The sequence below is a fragment of the Corvus cornix genome, chromosome 4 (genome assembly GCF_000738735.6).
Source record: "Corvus cornix cornix isolate S_Up_H32 chromosome 4, ASM73873v5, whole genome shotgun sequence".
NCBI classification, from domain to species: domain Eukaryota; kingdom Metazoa; phylum Chordata; class Aves; order Passeriformes; family Corvidae; genus Corvus; species Corvus cornix.
Genome location: NC_046334.1, coordinates 2,234,937 through 2,248,422, shown reverse-complemented (window position 1 = coordinate 2,248,422; position 13,486 = coordinate 2,234,937). Strand labels below are relative to the sequence as shown.

General features: G+C 41.8%; 1 protein-coding gene across 34 annotated transcripts in view; it reads left to right on the top strand.

The window, feature by feature from the left end:
• CAMK2D (calcium/calmodulin dependent protein kinase II delta) overlaps positions 1-13,486 on the top strand; it is a 124,443-nt gene that overhangs the window by 47,141 nt on the left and 63,816 nt on the right. For all 34 annotated transcript variants that reach the window (XM_039551217.1, XM_039551222.1, XM_039551225.1 and 31 more), the window contains one exon: positions 1,234-1,293. In XM_039551217.1, the coding sequence (XP_039407151.1) occupies positions 1,234-1,293 (60 nt within the window). The remainder of the gene's footprint in view (positions 1-1,233; positions 1,294-13,486) is intronic.

The following is a 13,486-nucleotide window of genomic DNA, read 5'->3' as shown; positions in this document are numbered from 1 at the left end:
AGCTCCTGTGCCAAACAACCCACAGCCCTGGACGGTTTCTTTGCTTTTGAGGCAGCGTTCTCGTTTTCATCTTTGTTCTCACCCCATGTTAGTTCAGTTTGTCTTTCAGATCATCTCCCTGCTTGCTCTGGGTAATGTGCCAAGTGCTCAGTCCATGATTAAGTTACAGCCAGGGCTGCTGGGCATGAAGGTGCTGGAACTGTAGATGTCTGTGCTTATGTTTCAGTCTTGTTGCAACTGGATTAAAAAATCCTAACGGGAAACCTCAGTGGCAGAGCTTAACTTTAAAAAAAGAGCTTTAAGCTTATCTTGCAGATTTATATATTTTTTTAATGCTTTTAACTTCTGAATTTTTTTTTTAAATAAACATTAAGGTAACCATGGAAGAAGGCTAAGCTGACACATTTTCTCACACAAGTGATGGAGGCTCTGAGGCCTCAGAAAGTATGATGGGTCAGTTGACAAGCAGTGGCTAGCTCAAGAACCATCCCAGTTCTTTAAAGCATAAAAAAATAATCTGAACTGTTAACATATGTAAAATTGATTCAGTTATTGTTACAGTTGACTGCAAATATTAGGAAGTACAAATTACAGAAAAATTAAAGAAGTTTTCCTTCTTGTTCTTCCCTCGGGATTTAAAAAGTGTTCTAAGAAACTTGACGTGTTAAGTATTTTAAAGATGGTGTTTGCTTTCTCTGTTTTATTTTAAATCTGTTGCTATAGTTCTTTTAAACCTAAATATCTAACTGGACACTTTGCAGTAAGGATTGAACTTTCTAATTTTAATATCTGATGCTGAATTTTTGACTCTTTAGAGTTGTCATCCAAAGCACCTTTTCCTAAACTTGTTCATTTCTTAGTATTTTCAAGGTTCAAAGCATATTTTTTACATTTCAAACAGTTCTATTTTCCAGAGTTAGTATCTTGGAGTATTTGTGTTGTTTATTGTAGAAAACAGAGCTTGACACAAGCAGTAGTATTTTATCGCCAGGAATGTTGTTAGGGCTTGGTGATGCACAAGTCCAGAGCTCCAGCCTCCTGCTCTACCCAAAGGTTAAAAATAATCAATTCAATATTACAGTTTGGATGTAAAATATTAGTGGATTTAAATAAAGGGGGGTTTTTTTAAAGATCACATTAGATGATGTATTGGTTTTGCTTCTCTAAAGCAAATACACTAAACTATGTCAATCTTCATAGTAACAACAGCTGTCTTGCTTTCTTTTGTTGCAGATCACCAGAAACTGGAAAGAGAAGCTAGAATCTGTCGCCTCCTGAAGCATCCTAATATCGGTAGGAACATTTCATTGCCTAGTACAGTATTTATCAGATTAGAAAATTTAGGGGAAATGGAAATTAATAAATACAAAGAGCAGCTCAGAGAAGTCAAGTGCAAGTATCTCCAGGCAAGGCTCTTTCTTTATAATGTGGTGCTCCTTACGAATTCTGCTATGGGATGCAATATTCTGTTGGTTCACCTAAAGCACCGTGCGGTGTTCTCATCTTTGAGCCATTGCTCTGCCATCAATGAGCTCTCTGTGCCAGGTGTTTGGGGTTTTTTTGAGCAGTGTGTAGTGGGGTTTTTTCCAGGATTGCTCATGACGTTTGGAGACCTGCAGAAGAATTTCAGCGGACAGTGTCTGTTGCACAGTGAGCCAGACCAATGTCAATAGTTAGTGCTGGTTTTAGTGAGATGCTTATTTTATACTGTGTTTTGTGTTGAGATTCTGTCCTTCCATTGATGAAGAAAGCTCTGCTCCTTTTATTTCCAGAGCTGTGTTTTCTAACCATGTAAAGCAAAAAAAAAAGTGTTGTGGAGGTGTGTCTGTCTCCTTGCTTTAGAAACAGTGTAAACAGGTAAGTACCTTGATCTTAAGGGAACTGTAGCTGGGTTTTTAAGTTTTTCCAACATCAAATTATATACCAAGGGTATCTCTCACAAGGATATTTGCTGTACCTGAGACTTCTGCAGAAGGGTGGGAATTTCCTGTCCTTTGTGGTATTTTTAGACTAATAAAATTGTTTGGTGCCTGGGATGAAATCAGCTCCTTCGTTTTAATGATAAATAGAAAGTGAAGACGAGTGTACCACAGCTCAAAATGACATGTCAAATTTCTGTGGCATCTCTCTTAAGCTTACAGGTTTGACCTCGAAATTTGATTAAGGAGGAAGAGGAGTGTTATCTGTGCTATTTTATCCCACCAAAGGTTTTGCATTGTAAAGTGGTGAGAGATAAGGGAATGTCCTCTTTTTGGGGAGGCGTTGCAGCCCTTCTGCAGCTGTGGTTACACATATGGTGTAGTCAGACTCCAGAGTCATTCACCTGGGCCTTGCTGGAACCAGAATGTATTTGTGAGCTTCCACAAGCCAGGCAAGACGAACAAAAGACAATAGTGAACTGGTGCAGAGGAAGGGCTGAAATGCACAGAACTCAGTTGAAACAAAAGTCTAAATTGGTTCTATGTGGTCACAAATCTTCACCTTGTTGAGTGGCTTGGAGCAGTGTAGGATGGAGTTCAGCTCCTCTGTGGCAGACCAGCTGTTCCACATGCACAGTTTGTATCTGTGACGTTTGGCTTGGAGTGCAAACAGGCAATGACAGCCTTGGTGACAGGCAGGTAGGGCTCTGCAAATCTGCACGAACTGTGTGCATCACCACCTGCACCAAGGGGCACAGTTCATGGGATAATGGACAAAGTGTTCTGCTCCTCTTTCAGAAAACCTGCAATTAACATGCCCGGGGTTTGGCAGCAGGCATTGTATTCTGTCCTATTCCTTCTCCTGCAGCCATGCCCTCAGGCAGCTAAATGATGACCCTAAAATCATTCCAAGTGCTGCTAGCAGCCCACTGGAGCTCTTACGCCTGGGTCACTACCATATCCCCCTTTAAACTGTTACCTCTGGTGAATAATGGAGCTGCATCACACCAGGAAGCACTGAGAGTGAAAAAGGAAGTGTGCCAGAGGAAGGCAGCTCAGCTCTGACAATGAGTATGTCTAAGTTAGGAAAAATAAGAAAAAAATGATAACTGTTTTTTCCAGTGTGATTTCTGTAGGATAGCAGAGATCTAGTTTAATTGATTGGGTGGTTTCTCAAAGATGACATGCATCGTTTTCTTCACTTTCCTCCCATGTAGCTTTTTTTTTAGTTACTCGTCTTTTTAAATTACATATTCATTGCAGAGTGACAGATTTCTGAAGTTAGACTTCACTAATCCTTTCTCTGGTAGTTCAGGCCTATTCTTTATTCTTCCTAGTTAGCTTGATTAAATGTCCCTTCAAAAAGTGACTTAGTGTGAAGGTGTCAGTTTCAGGGTAACTTTTTTACTAAAGTAATACACATATAATAATAGTACTCCTTTTTTATGGTGTTGTATGATCTCTTCTATTAATTACCTTCCAAGTCTTAGCCTGTACCAGATACTCCAGGGTGAAAACCCCTCTTTAGTTACCTTTTTCATACTTTTCTCCAGTCAGAAGAAAGCAGCACAGCTGTGGTGAGTCACATTTTTTGATTTTAGCCTGTGAGTAAACACATTGTACTTTTCAAATGAGCAAGATTTATTTCTTTAGAGAAAAAGTTAAAAAAATAATCTTAACACCGGAAATATTTTCCAATTATCTTTGCTGTGAAAATAGAGAATTTTCAAAAACTTTTGCAGATCACTGGTTTTGTGTTTCCAAGTTAGGCATCCAATTAGTACCTAACCAGAAAAATACTTAGTATTTAGTTATTTCATGAGGATAAGAAAGATTTCAGGACTAAACTTCTTAACAATCAACATACCTGTATTTTAGCTTCCCAACGATGCCATATTTCTATCTAGTTCATATCTGATTGGATGGCGGGTCTATTTAATGAGTGCCATTATGCAGTTAGGAAATCTTAGGATGACATTTGACAAAAGCTTTCCACTGTAGTCTGTAGTCATAGGTCCTAAACTTCAGAAGTTCCTCTGGTATTGGCAGAGGAATCTTAAAACTGGATGTGAGTAAAGCAGAATTTTTTCTTTCAGAAAGATAAAACTTTGAAATGTGGGAAGTAAGGAGACACATACGAAAATATTTTCACTTCAGTTCCTGATTTGAATCTCCCAGAGTAATCACTGCAAACAATAAAACCTGAGGAAACGAACATATTTTCTGCTGGCTTTTTGGAAGTATTTATGAAATCAGATTATTATTTAATGAATCAAGGTATCTACCAAATATTCACAAAGAAAGTATTTAAATATGTTTGGAGAGAGACTAATTCTTCTTAGGCATTTCTACTGAAGGAGTGATTCTGAACTAGGAAAGATACCAAGTTCTGAATTCACGTATGAAAAATTAAATCACTGATTATTCCCACCAGACAAGTGTTGGAAGGGAAGCTAAGAGATCTTCCTTCCACTTACCCAAGAACGTGTATGAGCATTAAAAGGGGAGGTAGTTTTTTGGCAATGGAAGCGTGAGGATAACTTAGGGGTATGATGTTTTCTGACTTGTAGTGTGGATTCTTTTTTTAAGCTTTATACTCAGAACTGTCTATTCCTGAAGACGTATTTATTCCTGCTATTCAGAACCATGTACAGGCAGTTATTGTTGGGAAACTAAATATTGTTGAAGAAAGGCCAAATGTTAAGTGATTCTGTTTCTGTGCGGTCCTTACTGTTCATGGTCATAGCCAAGAAGTGTCATGAAAATCTTCCTTGGTTTCACTTCTTCTACGAGCAGGGCTCCAGTACCTCTCTGAAAGCTGAACTTTGCTGTGCAGACACTGCTTTGCATATAACTAATTCAGTTCATTTTTCAGCATTGCTTTCTTTTATTCATCCTTTTAATAAATCTATGGTTTCTTCTCTGTCCAGCCTTCTAGTTATGATGCCTAGTGAATGGTATAGAAAAAATAAGGAAAGTGGATTACAAACAGTGTTTTCTGTTCTCCTTTTTCAAATCTCTGTTTCCCAGTTAAGTAATATATATGTGAAAGTTTGTTTAAAACCCACAGAATTTCCTCATCCTTTCCTATTACAGCTGGTGATGATTACAGCTGGTGATGGGGTCAGTGGCTCTGACCCAGGAAGAGGTGACCGGTCCAGGGAGATGGTCCCGAAAGGAATCGCCTTCCCAAGGCCCGGTGTCTTCCCTCAGCCGGTGGCAGGAGGGCCCTTGCAGAGGCTGTCAGCTCTTTAGTGATCATCAGCTCGTGATTCCAGCTCAGCTCTGCAGGGCAGCCTCCAGGCCAGACCAGAGAGAGAAATGAGAGGCTCGTGTGGCTGGTTCCGCACGGAAGGAGCTTTATTGCTGGTCCGTACTCCGGTGAAGGGGAAAGCCAGGGACGAGAGCTCCCTTCCACAGGGGCAGAGGCCTTAGCTTTTATAGGGATACAGGGGATGGGTGAAGGCCAGTGGGTTACAGAGGATCTGCATAGGGTCTCCTAAAGGATTGTGGGTCTGTCTTTTCTCGCCATGACCAAAGAAGTGGTTGCCTTTCCAGGGAGTCCTGCTGGGCGATTATGAAATCTCTTATCTCAGCAGAGATCCCTCCAGGGCAGGGGCTGGGCATACCCAACAACTTCCATTTACAGTTACTCCTCACCAATATCATTGTTGAGATTTCTGCCTCTTGTTACCTTAGTCGTTTGTATCGTTGTAGTAGAAAGCGAGCCCTGCTGAATTTTGTTCAGGAATTAAAATGAGGCAAAAGCCATTAGCTGAACTTCCAAGCCTTGAGAAGAAACTTTGAGAGGCCTCAGAATGCTTTCTTCCGAGTCAGTCTTTGCAATTTTGGTATTTTCTCTTCTTCCAGCTTTGCTTGAGTAATCTGGCCTCTGCTACACTGCGGTAGGAAATTTCTAGGCAAACACAGCTCATGTTCCTGTGGTAACAGAGCTCCTGGGCTGCAGGATTTTGTGCACTAGGGAGATTTGCAGAATTGCTGTGTTTCTCAGGTTCTTACCATGGTGACATGGCTGTACATCAGTGCATATAGGGTTGCTTTTTTACAGAGAGTTTAAAATGAATGGAAATGTAGGTTAAGCCTTGCTGTTCGGAGAACCTAGTGCTTTTTCTTTGTGAGATTGCACATCAAGTTACATTAAAAGCTTACTTCCTTTGCTGAGCAAATACCCGTGGAGGATTTGTCATCTTGGGTAACTATTACTTTTCCAGCAGTTCCATGTGTACTAATGCTCCCAATTTTTTAATTTAGCAATTTGGAAAAAAATTGGTGAGGAAAGTAACCATCTCTTCACCAAGAAATCCAGTGTCATTTTCCTGGTTTCTCTCGTTTATCTTCTTTTGGTGAACTTTTGATTTCTTGGTCCTCTTTTAACTTTAGGTAAAGTTGATTTTTAGCACTCTGATTTTTAGTCTTGCAATTCATATAATTTCGGTGGTGTAACACTGTTGCACCATCTCGTTACGAGTTTTGGCATTGATTTACAGCTGCTTTGCTAATTTTGGTTTATGAGATCCCAACTAATGATAAAATCTGCATTAGCCTGATGATGCAAGCTCCGACCCAGTCTAGAAAATTGCTGATTCAAACCTGGTAAAACCATGGAGTTTTTTTCCCAAGTGGAGTTTGCTCTGGCAGGGTTTGTGCTGAGTCTGGGTAATATTTTCCTAATGGGAGTTACACTGTTGAGATGTCTCTGTAACTGCTGGAGGGCTTCTGCTGGCTTTGCATTCCCATTTCCTTACAGCCCATCATTGCCTGCCTCTGCCACCTCCTCCCTTGGCCTTACGTTAACAGTGTCTAAGCTATGGCAGGCAGGCTGGGTCCATTAGCCAGCAACATCAGGCTCGAGTCTGATCAGTCTTCATTCCTTCCCCAAAGGCAGCAGCAGATTTTACTGACATGTGGCAGCCCTTCAGGTGATAAATGAAGTTCTTTTGGCACAAGGCCAGGCTGTCCCTGAGTGGCTCTGTAAGTCAGGGTACTTTAGAGGTAAATAGGACTGCCAGGCAGAGATGGGGCTGGGTCACCTCCGATAGGCCTGAGCCTGTTCCTGTGGATCTGCTTGTCTGGCCTCAGCGGGGCTGGAGCTGTGGCATTGCCACGAGTGTGCTCTGAGAGCAGGAAGGTCTCTCCTCCACGAAGAGCTGGAGCTGCACCAGCAGGTGGAAACATGGGGCAGTGTCTTTCCAAGGCAGGCTGGCATTGCAGCAGGCCAAGAGGCAGCCTAGATGCAGAACAGGCTGGGACACAGGGGAAAAAGACAAATCCCTAATCTGCTTTCATGAGTGTGTTGGTGTCTGTTTGGAGTCTGCTCATTTCCGTGCTTTGAGCTGGGAACTTGTCATCAATGGCTGAGGAAATTGATAGCCCCCAAACTTGGCACTGCTCCTCACCACACTCTGTGCTTGTGTCCAGCTTAGTTACTCCTTTTGCCACAAGGAAAGGAGGAAAAGCCTGCATTTGGAGGTTACTCTGCCTCCCCACCATAACACAAAACATGAGCATCGAAGTCGTTAAATTCCTCATGTGGGGGAAAATAAGAAACTGCATATTGCCTTATCCTTTTTGAAAAGAGGGCAGTTAAAGATATGTGAGGCGTTTGTGTCTTTATACACAACAATATGTCCTTTATGATTATATTTGCCAAGTATGTGCATGGCACTTCATGGAGTCCCAAGAATCTCAAGAGAAACACTGTTAATATACAGAAAATGTGGATGCAGTAACTCTCTTCTGAATTTCATTTGTCTTAGTGTGGCACAGTTGTGAGTAGCTGAGCTGGTATTAGTTAAGTCACTCTATAAACCAAACACAGGGTGAAAATCAGGCCTGTTCAGGTCGAGTGGATGTAGTTCTTTAGCACAATATTTTTTCTGAGGTTAATTTAAGGTTTCACTCGTTACATAAAAAATATATAGTTCTTTCCTGATGCAGTGAAAATCAAACCAATTCCCAACTATATAAATTGATGTTCAATAAACATGGTCCTCGGGGATATATTAACTATAGCTATGCAAATAAATAAATAAATAGAGTTTTTAATATAAAGCTCTAGTTTATGTGGGACTGATGCATTAGAGAACCTCACTTCCTTTAATTATTTTTATTGCTTAGATGAGCTGATCACTTCAACAATTTTAAATCTCATCCATTGTGTTGAGTTAATTAAATTTGCAATTTCCCTGATGAATAAGGTGAACCATAGTCCTTGAGACAATTAAAATAAAACATCAAGAAACCAAATAAACGGGTGTTACAACATGATTTCATACTTAATGTAAAAGCCAATTTAATGAGTATTATAAAATAACAGATTGGATGTTTAAAGTCAGCCGTGGCTACAGCAAGTAGCTGACTAGTGAAGTGCAACAACAGGATACAGAAGCTGGTTTTGCAGTTGCTATTTGTGAAATTAAATGTACTGGAACGCAACTGAACCAGGCAAGAGCACACAGGGGGGCATAGAGGGGTTTGTTGCAGCTGGGTTTCTGCAGGCTTTCTCCTTCTCAGCAGTTTTTGTTACTGCTTTGCATCTGATTCCTTTTAGTTGGTGAAGTTCTTGTGAATGTATGTTGATGTTTAAGAGGAAAAGCCTGAAGGTTTTCACTGCTGTTCTTGTAAGGATTTGGTGTGGAAGGGCTTCCTGTAGAGCTGTTGGTGGCCTTGAAGTGAGTGGAGTATCAAAATCCCCCAACAGTTAAAAGACTTTAAGTTGTTTAGTGCTAATCAGTGTGTCACTGCTTTTCAACATGAGCCATATGAAGCATCAGATAATGTGGTCTGAGTGTGCCAGCAGAGAAGGGGGAAGGCAGCTTTATTGGGTGTTAGAGCTTTTGTCCATTTTGCTTGCAGCAGAATCCTTTCATTCTGCTAAAAGTGGCATTGCATCTTTAAGTTTCCCTCTTCAGGGTTACTGTGGAGCATAAAAATGTCTTTGAGTGCAGACAATGACACCACTCTTTGCCATGCTACATTAATTCTCTTTCCTTTTAATGGAGCACAAGGTTATTTTAGCTCAAGTGAAGCATTGCTGGCTGTAATATCCCTGATAACTGTAGCAGCATCCATAATAGACCGAGGAAAGGAGGTTTCACTAAGATTTGCCACCAAGTTTGTAATTTTTTGCCTCAGAAAGTATATGCCTAATTTGCACCAAAATAGGTAATGATTCAGTATAAATCAAGTGTGAACCAGGTCTTGAAGCATTTTCCATCCCTGCTTTATAGCTGTGTTTGTATGTTTCCTTAAATGCATGAAAATTCTTTCATTGTGTAGCCAGAGTCTCTTAAACATTTTTTCTGTCTGTGAAGTCCACTCCACTTTTGCAGCAAGTCATTTGAAATGTAAAATAGAGTAATCCATAGAAGCGGGAAGTGGAATTTAAACACCTCTCTTGAGGATCCTGCTGTTGGGGGTGAGGGCTTGGATGGCTGCCACACTTCCCACTTGTATTTTCATCTCTTTTTCTGCTTTACTTTCTATATGTGTTTCCTGGAGTGAAGAGTTTCATAATTGGCTGCATTGCTGACTTCAAGAGCCATGGAAATAAGCTCAACTGAAATGAATTGCTCTCTCTCTGCACACACAAGATGGATCTTTGGGAACTCACATTTTTTTGTTGTTTGGAAGCTTTGTTTATTATGAATCTGCAACCACATGTTATGCATACGGATAGACATCATGACTCCCAGCTAAACCACAAATATGTAATTTTCCTCTGGACCCTTTCCTCCAAAAACAGAGATCTCTACTACTTCAGCTAAACTAAGCTTTTTCTTTCAGTAAAGCTAGCACAGACATTTTTAGAGTATTTTTAGGGGATATTGTAAGTTCTGTTCCCTTTGCTTTTACAGTGTTGCTGATGGTCTAATAGGTGGATTTTGTACTGGTTCTTGGACTGATACCCAAATATTGGAAATCTTTACTTGATCTGGGGGCAAGGAAAAACCAACCCTCAGCTGAAAAAAGGTTGCAGTGTATTGGATGGTGTGGATGGGTGTCACTGGACAGCATTAGAGCAGCTCCTGCAGGGGTGGTAAAACTGTTATCATGCATTTTCCATGATAATCCTGCCCCAGCCTTGACATTTGTGCCTCTGGGCTGGCCACACTCTGTGGGGCACTTCTGTCTTGGTCTGTTCCCTTTCCCAAGAGAAAATAAGGAGTTATCATCCAGGCAGCATTTGTCTCCCAGGCAGCCTAAATCTGCCCATTTGGAGTGTTTGTCATCCTAATGCATGGTGGGTGAGCTGTCACTCAGGATGTCACCCTGTCACCCTGCTTCTGGAAGAGGTCCCTGCAAGGAGAATGTGTTGGGCTGTCTGTGCCACCTGAGAGCTGCATCACACCTTAACCCTCCCATTTTCCTGTGGCAAGCAGAAAAGGATCTGTTTAGACATGGGGGCAGAGAGAAGCAAAGGGATGAGCAAACCCTGGGCATGTGAGCTGGGAGCAGTAAGAGGCAAAAGGAAGGTCTCCTGACTTTGGACTGTGGATTATGTTTTGACTTTGCGACCATAAATCAGGAGTGGTGCTTTGGGAGCTCACTGTGGAGCTTTGGAATGTCTTTGCTCCTTTTCCAGAGGCAATACCAAGCTAGGAAGCTCATTAGGAGGGACAGTCTGTGGGGCTACTCCCATCTGCACAGACGTCTTGCTTTACTTACATACCCAGCCCCTGCAAAAAAGTACCATGGATCATGGAACCATGTGGGTTGGAAGGGATCTCTGGAAGTTATCCAGTCCCAGCTCCGTGCTCAGGGTAGAATTAGGTTACTCAGAGCCCATCCTGCTGCATTTGGAGTCTCTCCAGGGAGGGAGATTGCATAGCCACTCCAGGCACCACTCCAGTGCTTGACCACCTTCCTATGCATAGAAATTAAATAAATAAATAAATAAATGTGTCTCTGTGCCTAGCTGGGATTTTCCAGACTCCAGCATGTGTCTGTGGCCTCTTGTCTTGCCACTTGCACCCTGGAGAAGACTCATTTCAGTCTTTCCTGCTGATCAGAAAACCAGGTACTGGAAGGAAAAGTGGATATTCCCAAATACAGCTGCATCCCTGTTTGGATGTTTTTGATCTTTTCTTAAAATTCCATTTGCTTTCAATTTTAAATATTGTGACATAAATTCCTAAAGAAAGTGTAATTCGACTGAAAACTGTATAAATGGGGACAGACTCTTTGGAATGCAGGATTTCCTTAGTTGCAAGGTGTGGATTTGGAAGTGCATTTTATAGGCTAAACTTGTCTGTGCCGTTCACATACAGAAATCCCTTTTCTGCTGGCATTTTGCATTTCATATGCATCTTCTGCATCTTTACTAATGGAATGCCCATTCAGTAACAGATGTTGTGGTATCTTAGACATTATATATTGGAAACAGCACATGGGAAATCAGGACTTGGGCTGCCTGCTTGGCCCAGCACGTCCATAGCTCTGCTGAGATGTCACCCTTTCCTGTGCATGGCGGGGGTGTGAGAGGCTGTTCCCAGCCAGGCTCATCATCCCCTGGTGCCTGAGGGCCAGAGGACAGCACCAATGAGTTCCAGGCTGACAGACATCCTCCTAACCACCCCTGGCTTGTAGCGAGTGTTTCAAGTGTTCTTCAGGATTTTCCTTGTTCCTTCAAACTTTTGCCTTTAAAAAGTCACACAATTCCCTTTTCATCCTGATTTTGTTGCTGTGCTGTTGGGAGTATCTGTCAAAGCCATGGCATTCCAAAGGATGCAAGCTGGTCTGCTCCTCAGCTTTCCACTGCCATGCTGCATCCTGGCATGGAGTGAATGCTCTGACCCTGCAAATACCACCAACCCCCATCACTGACAGTGGATAAATAGTTCGTAATTGCTCAGTTCAGGCTGGGCTTTTTCAGATTTCAGCACTGGAGATTTTCCTGCTCCTACAAAACTGCTGATCCAGGCATTTTTTTCAGCTGAGAGGGATTTAATGATACCTCTTTCCTCCTAGTCACCTTCCAAATTTGGAAGTTCTTTTTATAGTGGCTTCACCAGAGTGTTAGTATTCTCATGGACTGCCCATGGGAATGTGCTTCTAATTTTAGTTTGTCCTCTACATGTCTGTCTCCTTTAAATGCATCCAGCTCCTCATTCCAGCCACACTGGGCCAAGCATGATACTCTGCTCCTCATACTTGTGCATTGAAGATGTTCTGGTATTGCATTGTAATCAAATCCACAGCTCCTGCCCTTGTGCTGCACAGCAGTGAGTAGCACTCGTGTCTCAGCAATTGTACCACCCAAGCAGTGCTGTTTAATTAACAGAGTTGGTGTGCATTTATTTACTGGGGGACCTTGAGTGTTATTTATTTGTGTTTCAGCAATTTATGCTTGGTCTGATGTCGATGGTGCTAGTGCTGGGATTGTGTTGAATTTGACTGTGCAGTCTTGCTGGGAAGGACTTGGTTGATGATCTATAACCATAATTGCAGCTGACTGGCTTGCAGCTATCTTCTGTAGCATATACGGATTTTGGGAGTTACTGGATGTGCTAAATGAGAGGAATATTTAGAAAGAGATTTCAACTGCAGCTAGTAGTCTCAGTTTGTGAATACAGACTGGCTTCAGCTCTCTCCTGCAGCATTTCCTTCCAAGTTTATGTGGGTTGTCACTGAGCTAATTACAATCTTACAAATGGTCCCAGGGGACAGGACAAGCTCTCTAATTTTCATTTATTGTGAGACTGTGATTAAAAGACAATGGCAGTTTCTCATCATAAGCCTCAAGTTTGTCATCTATTAAGTCAATATGCATTCCCTGGTTTTTGTAAAACAAACACTTGGAATCATTTGGGATCATCATTCACTTGTGAGCTTGCATGTTGGGAAAATGACAGTAATTTATAGTTGTCTTCAGCTGTGGTAGCATGACTTACTGTGATAGTTAATTGATAGAGGGGGAAGGCACATTCACTCCAAAAATAATACAGATGGTTTTGAGCCCAGCCCAGTGGATAGAGATGGAGTGGGATCATTATGGGAACACTCTGTCTGGGCACAGTACTTTGAGTTGCTCAGTCTTACTCTCTGTTAACTTACTGAGAGCTCCTACTTCTTAGATGTTGTCTTGGGTAATTGTAGAAGCATTTGGTTCTCCAGGTTACAGCGAGGTTTTGTTCACTGCATTTGATGGATGGATGTCGGCAGCGCCACACAGATGGAAACAGGAGACCAGTTACCTAACCTGACTTTTTTCTTCTTTGAGACTTTTCAGACAGTGCTTTTTCACATTTGCTGTGAGTATAAGAAACAGACTCAGTCCCTACTTTTCCCCTGTTGCTCCCATAAAGAAATTGGGAGGGGTCAAACTGCAGTGGTACGGATGGAGCTGGTCTCTGGGATGCTCCTATTGCTCCCATTCAGGATATTCAGGATTCATGGTTGTTAAAGAGGGCACCAAGGACAGAGGTGTCATTATAATTATGCTTTAGCTTGGTTGCATCCATTTTAGGTCTTCTTCTCAAAGCTGTAACACAAAATTTGGGAATCTGATCCTATGAAATTGGCTTTAGCCTTCTTTGCTTGCATAG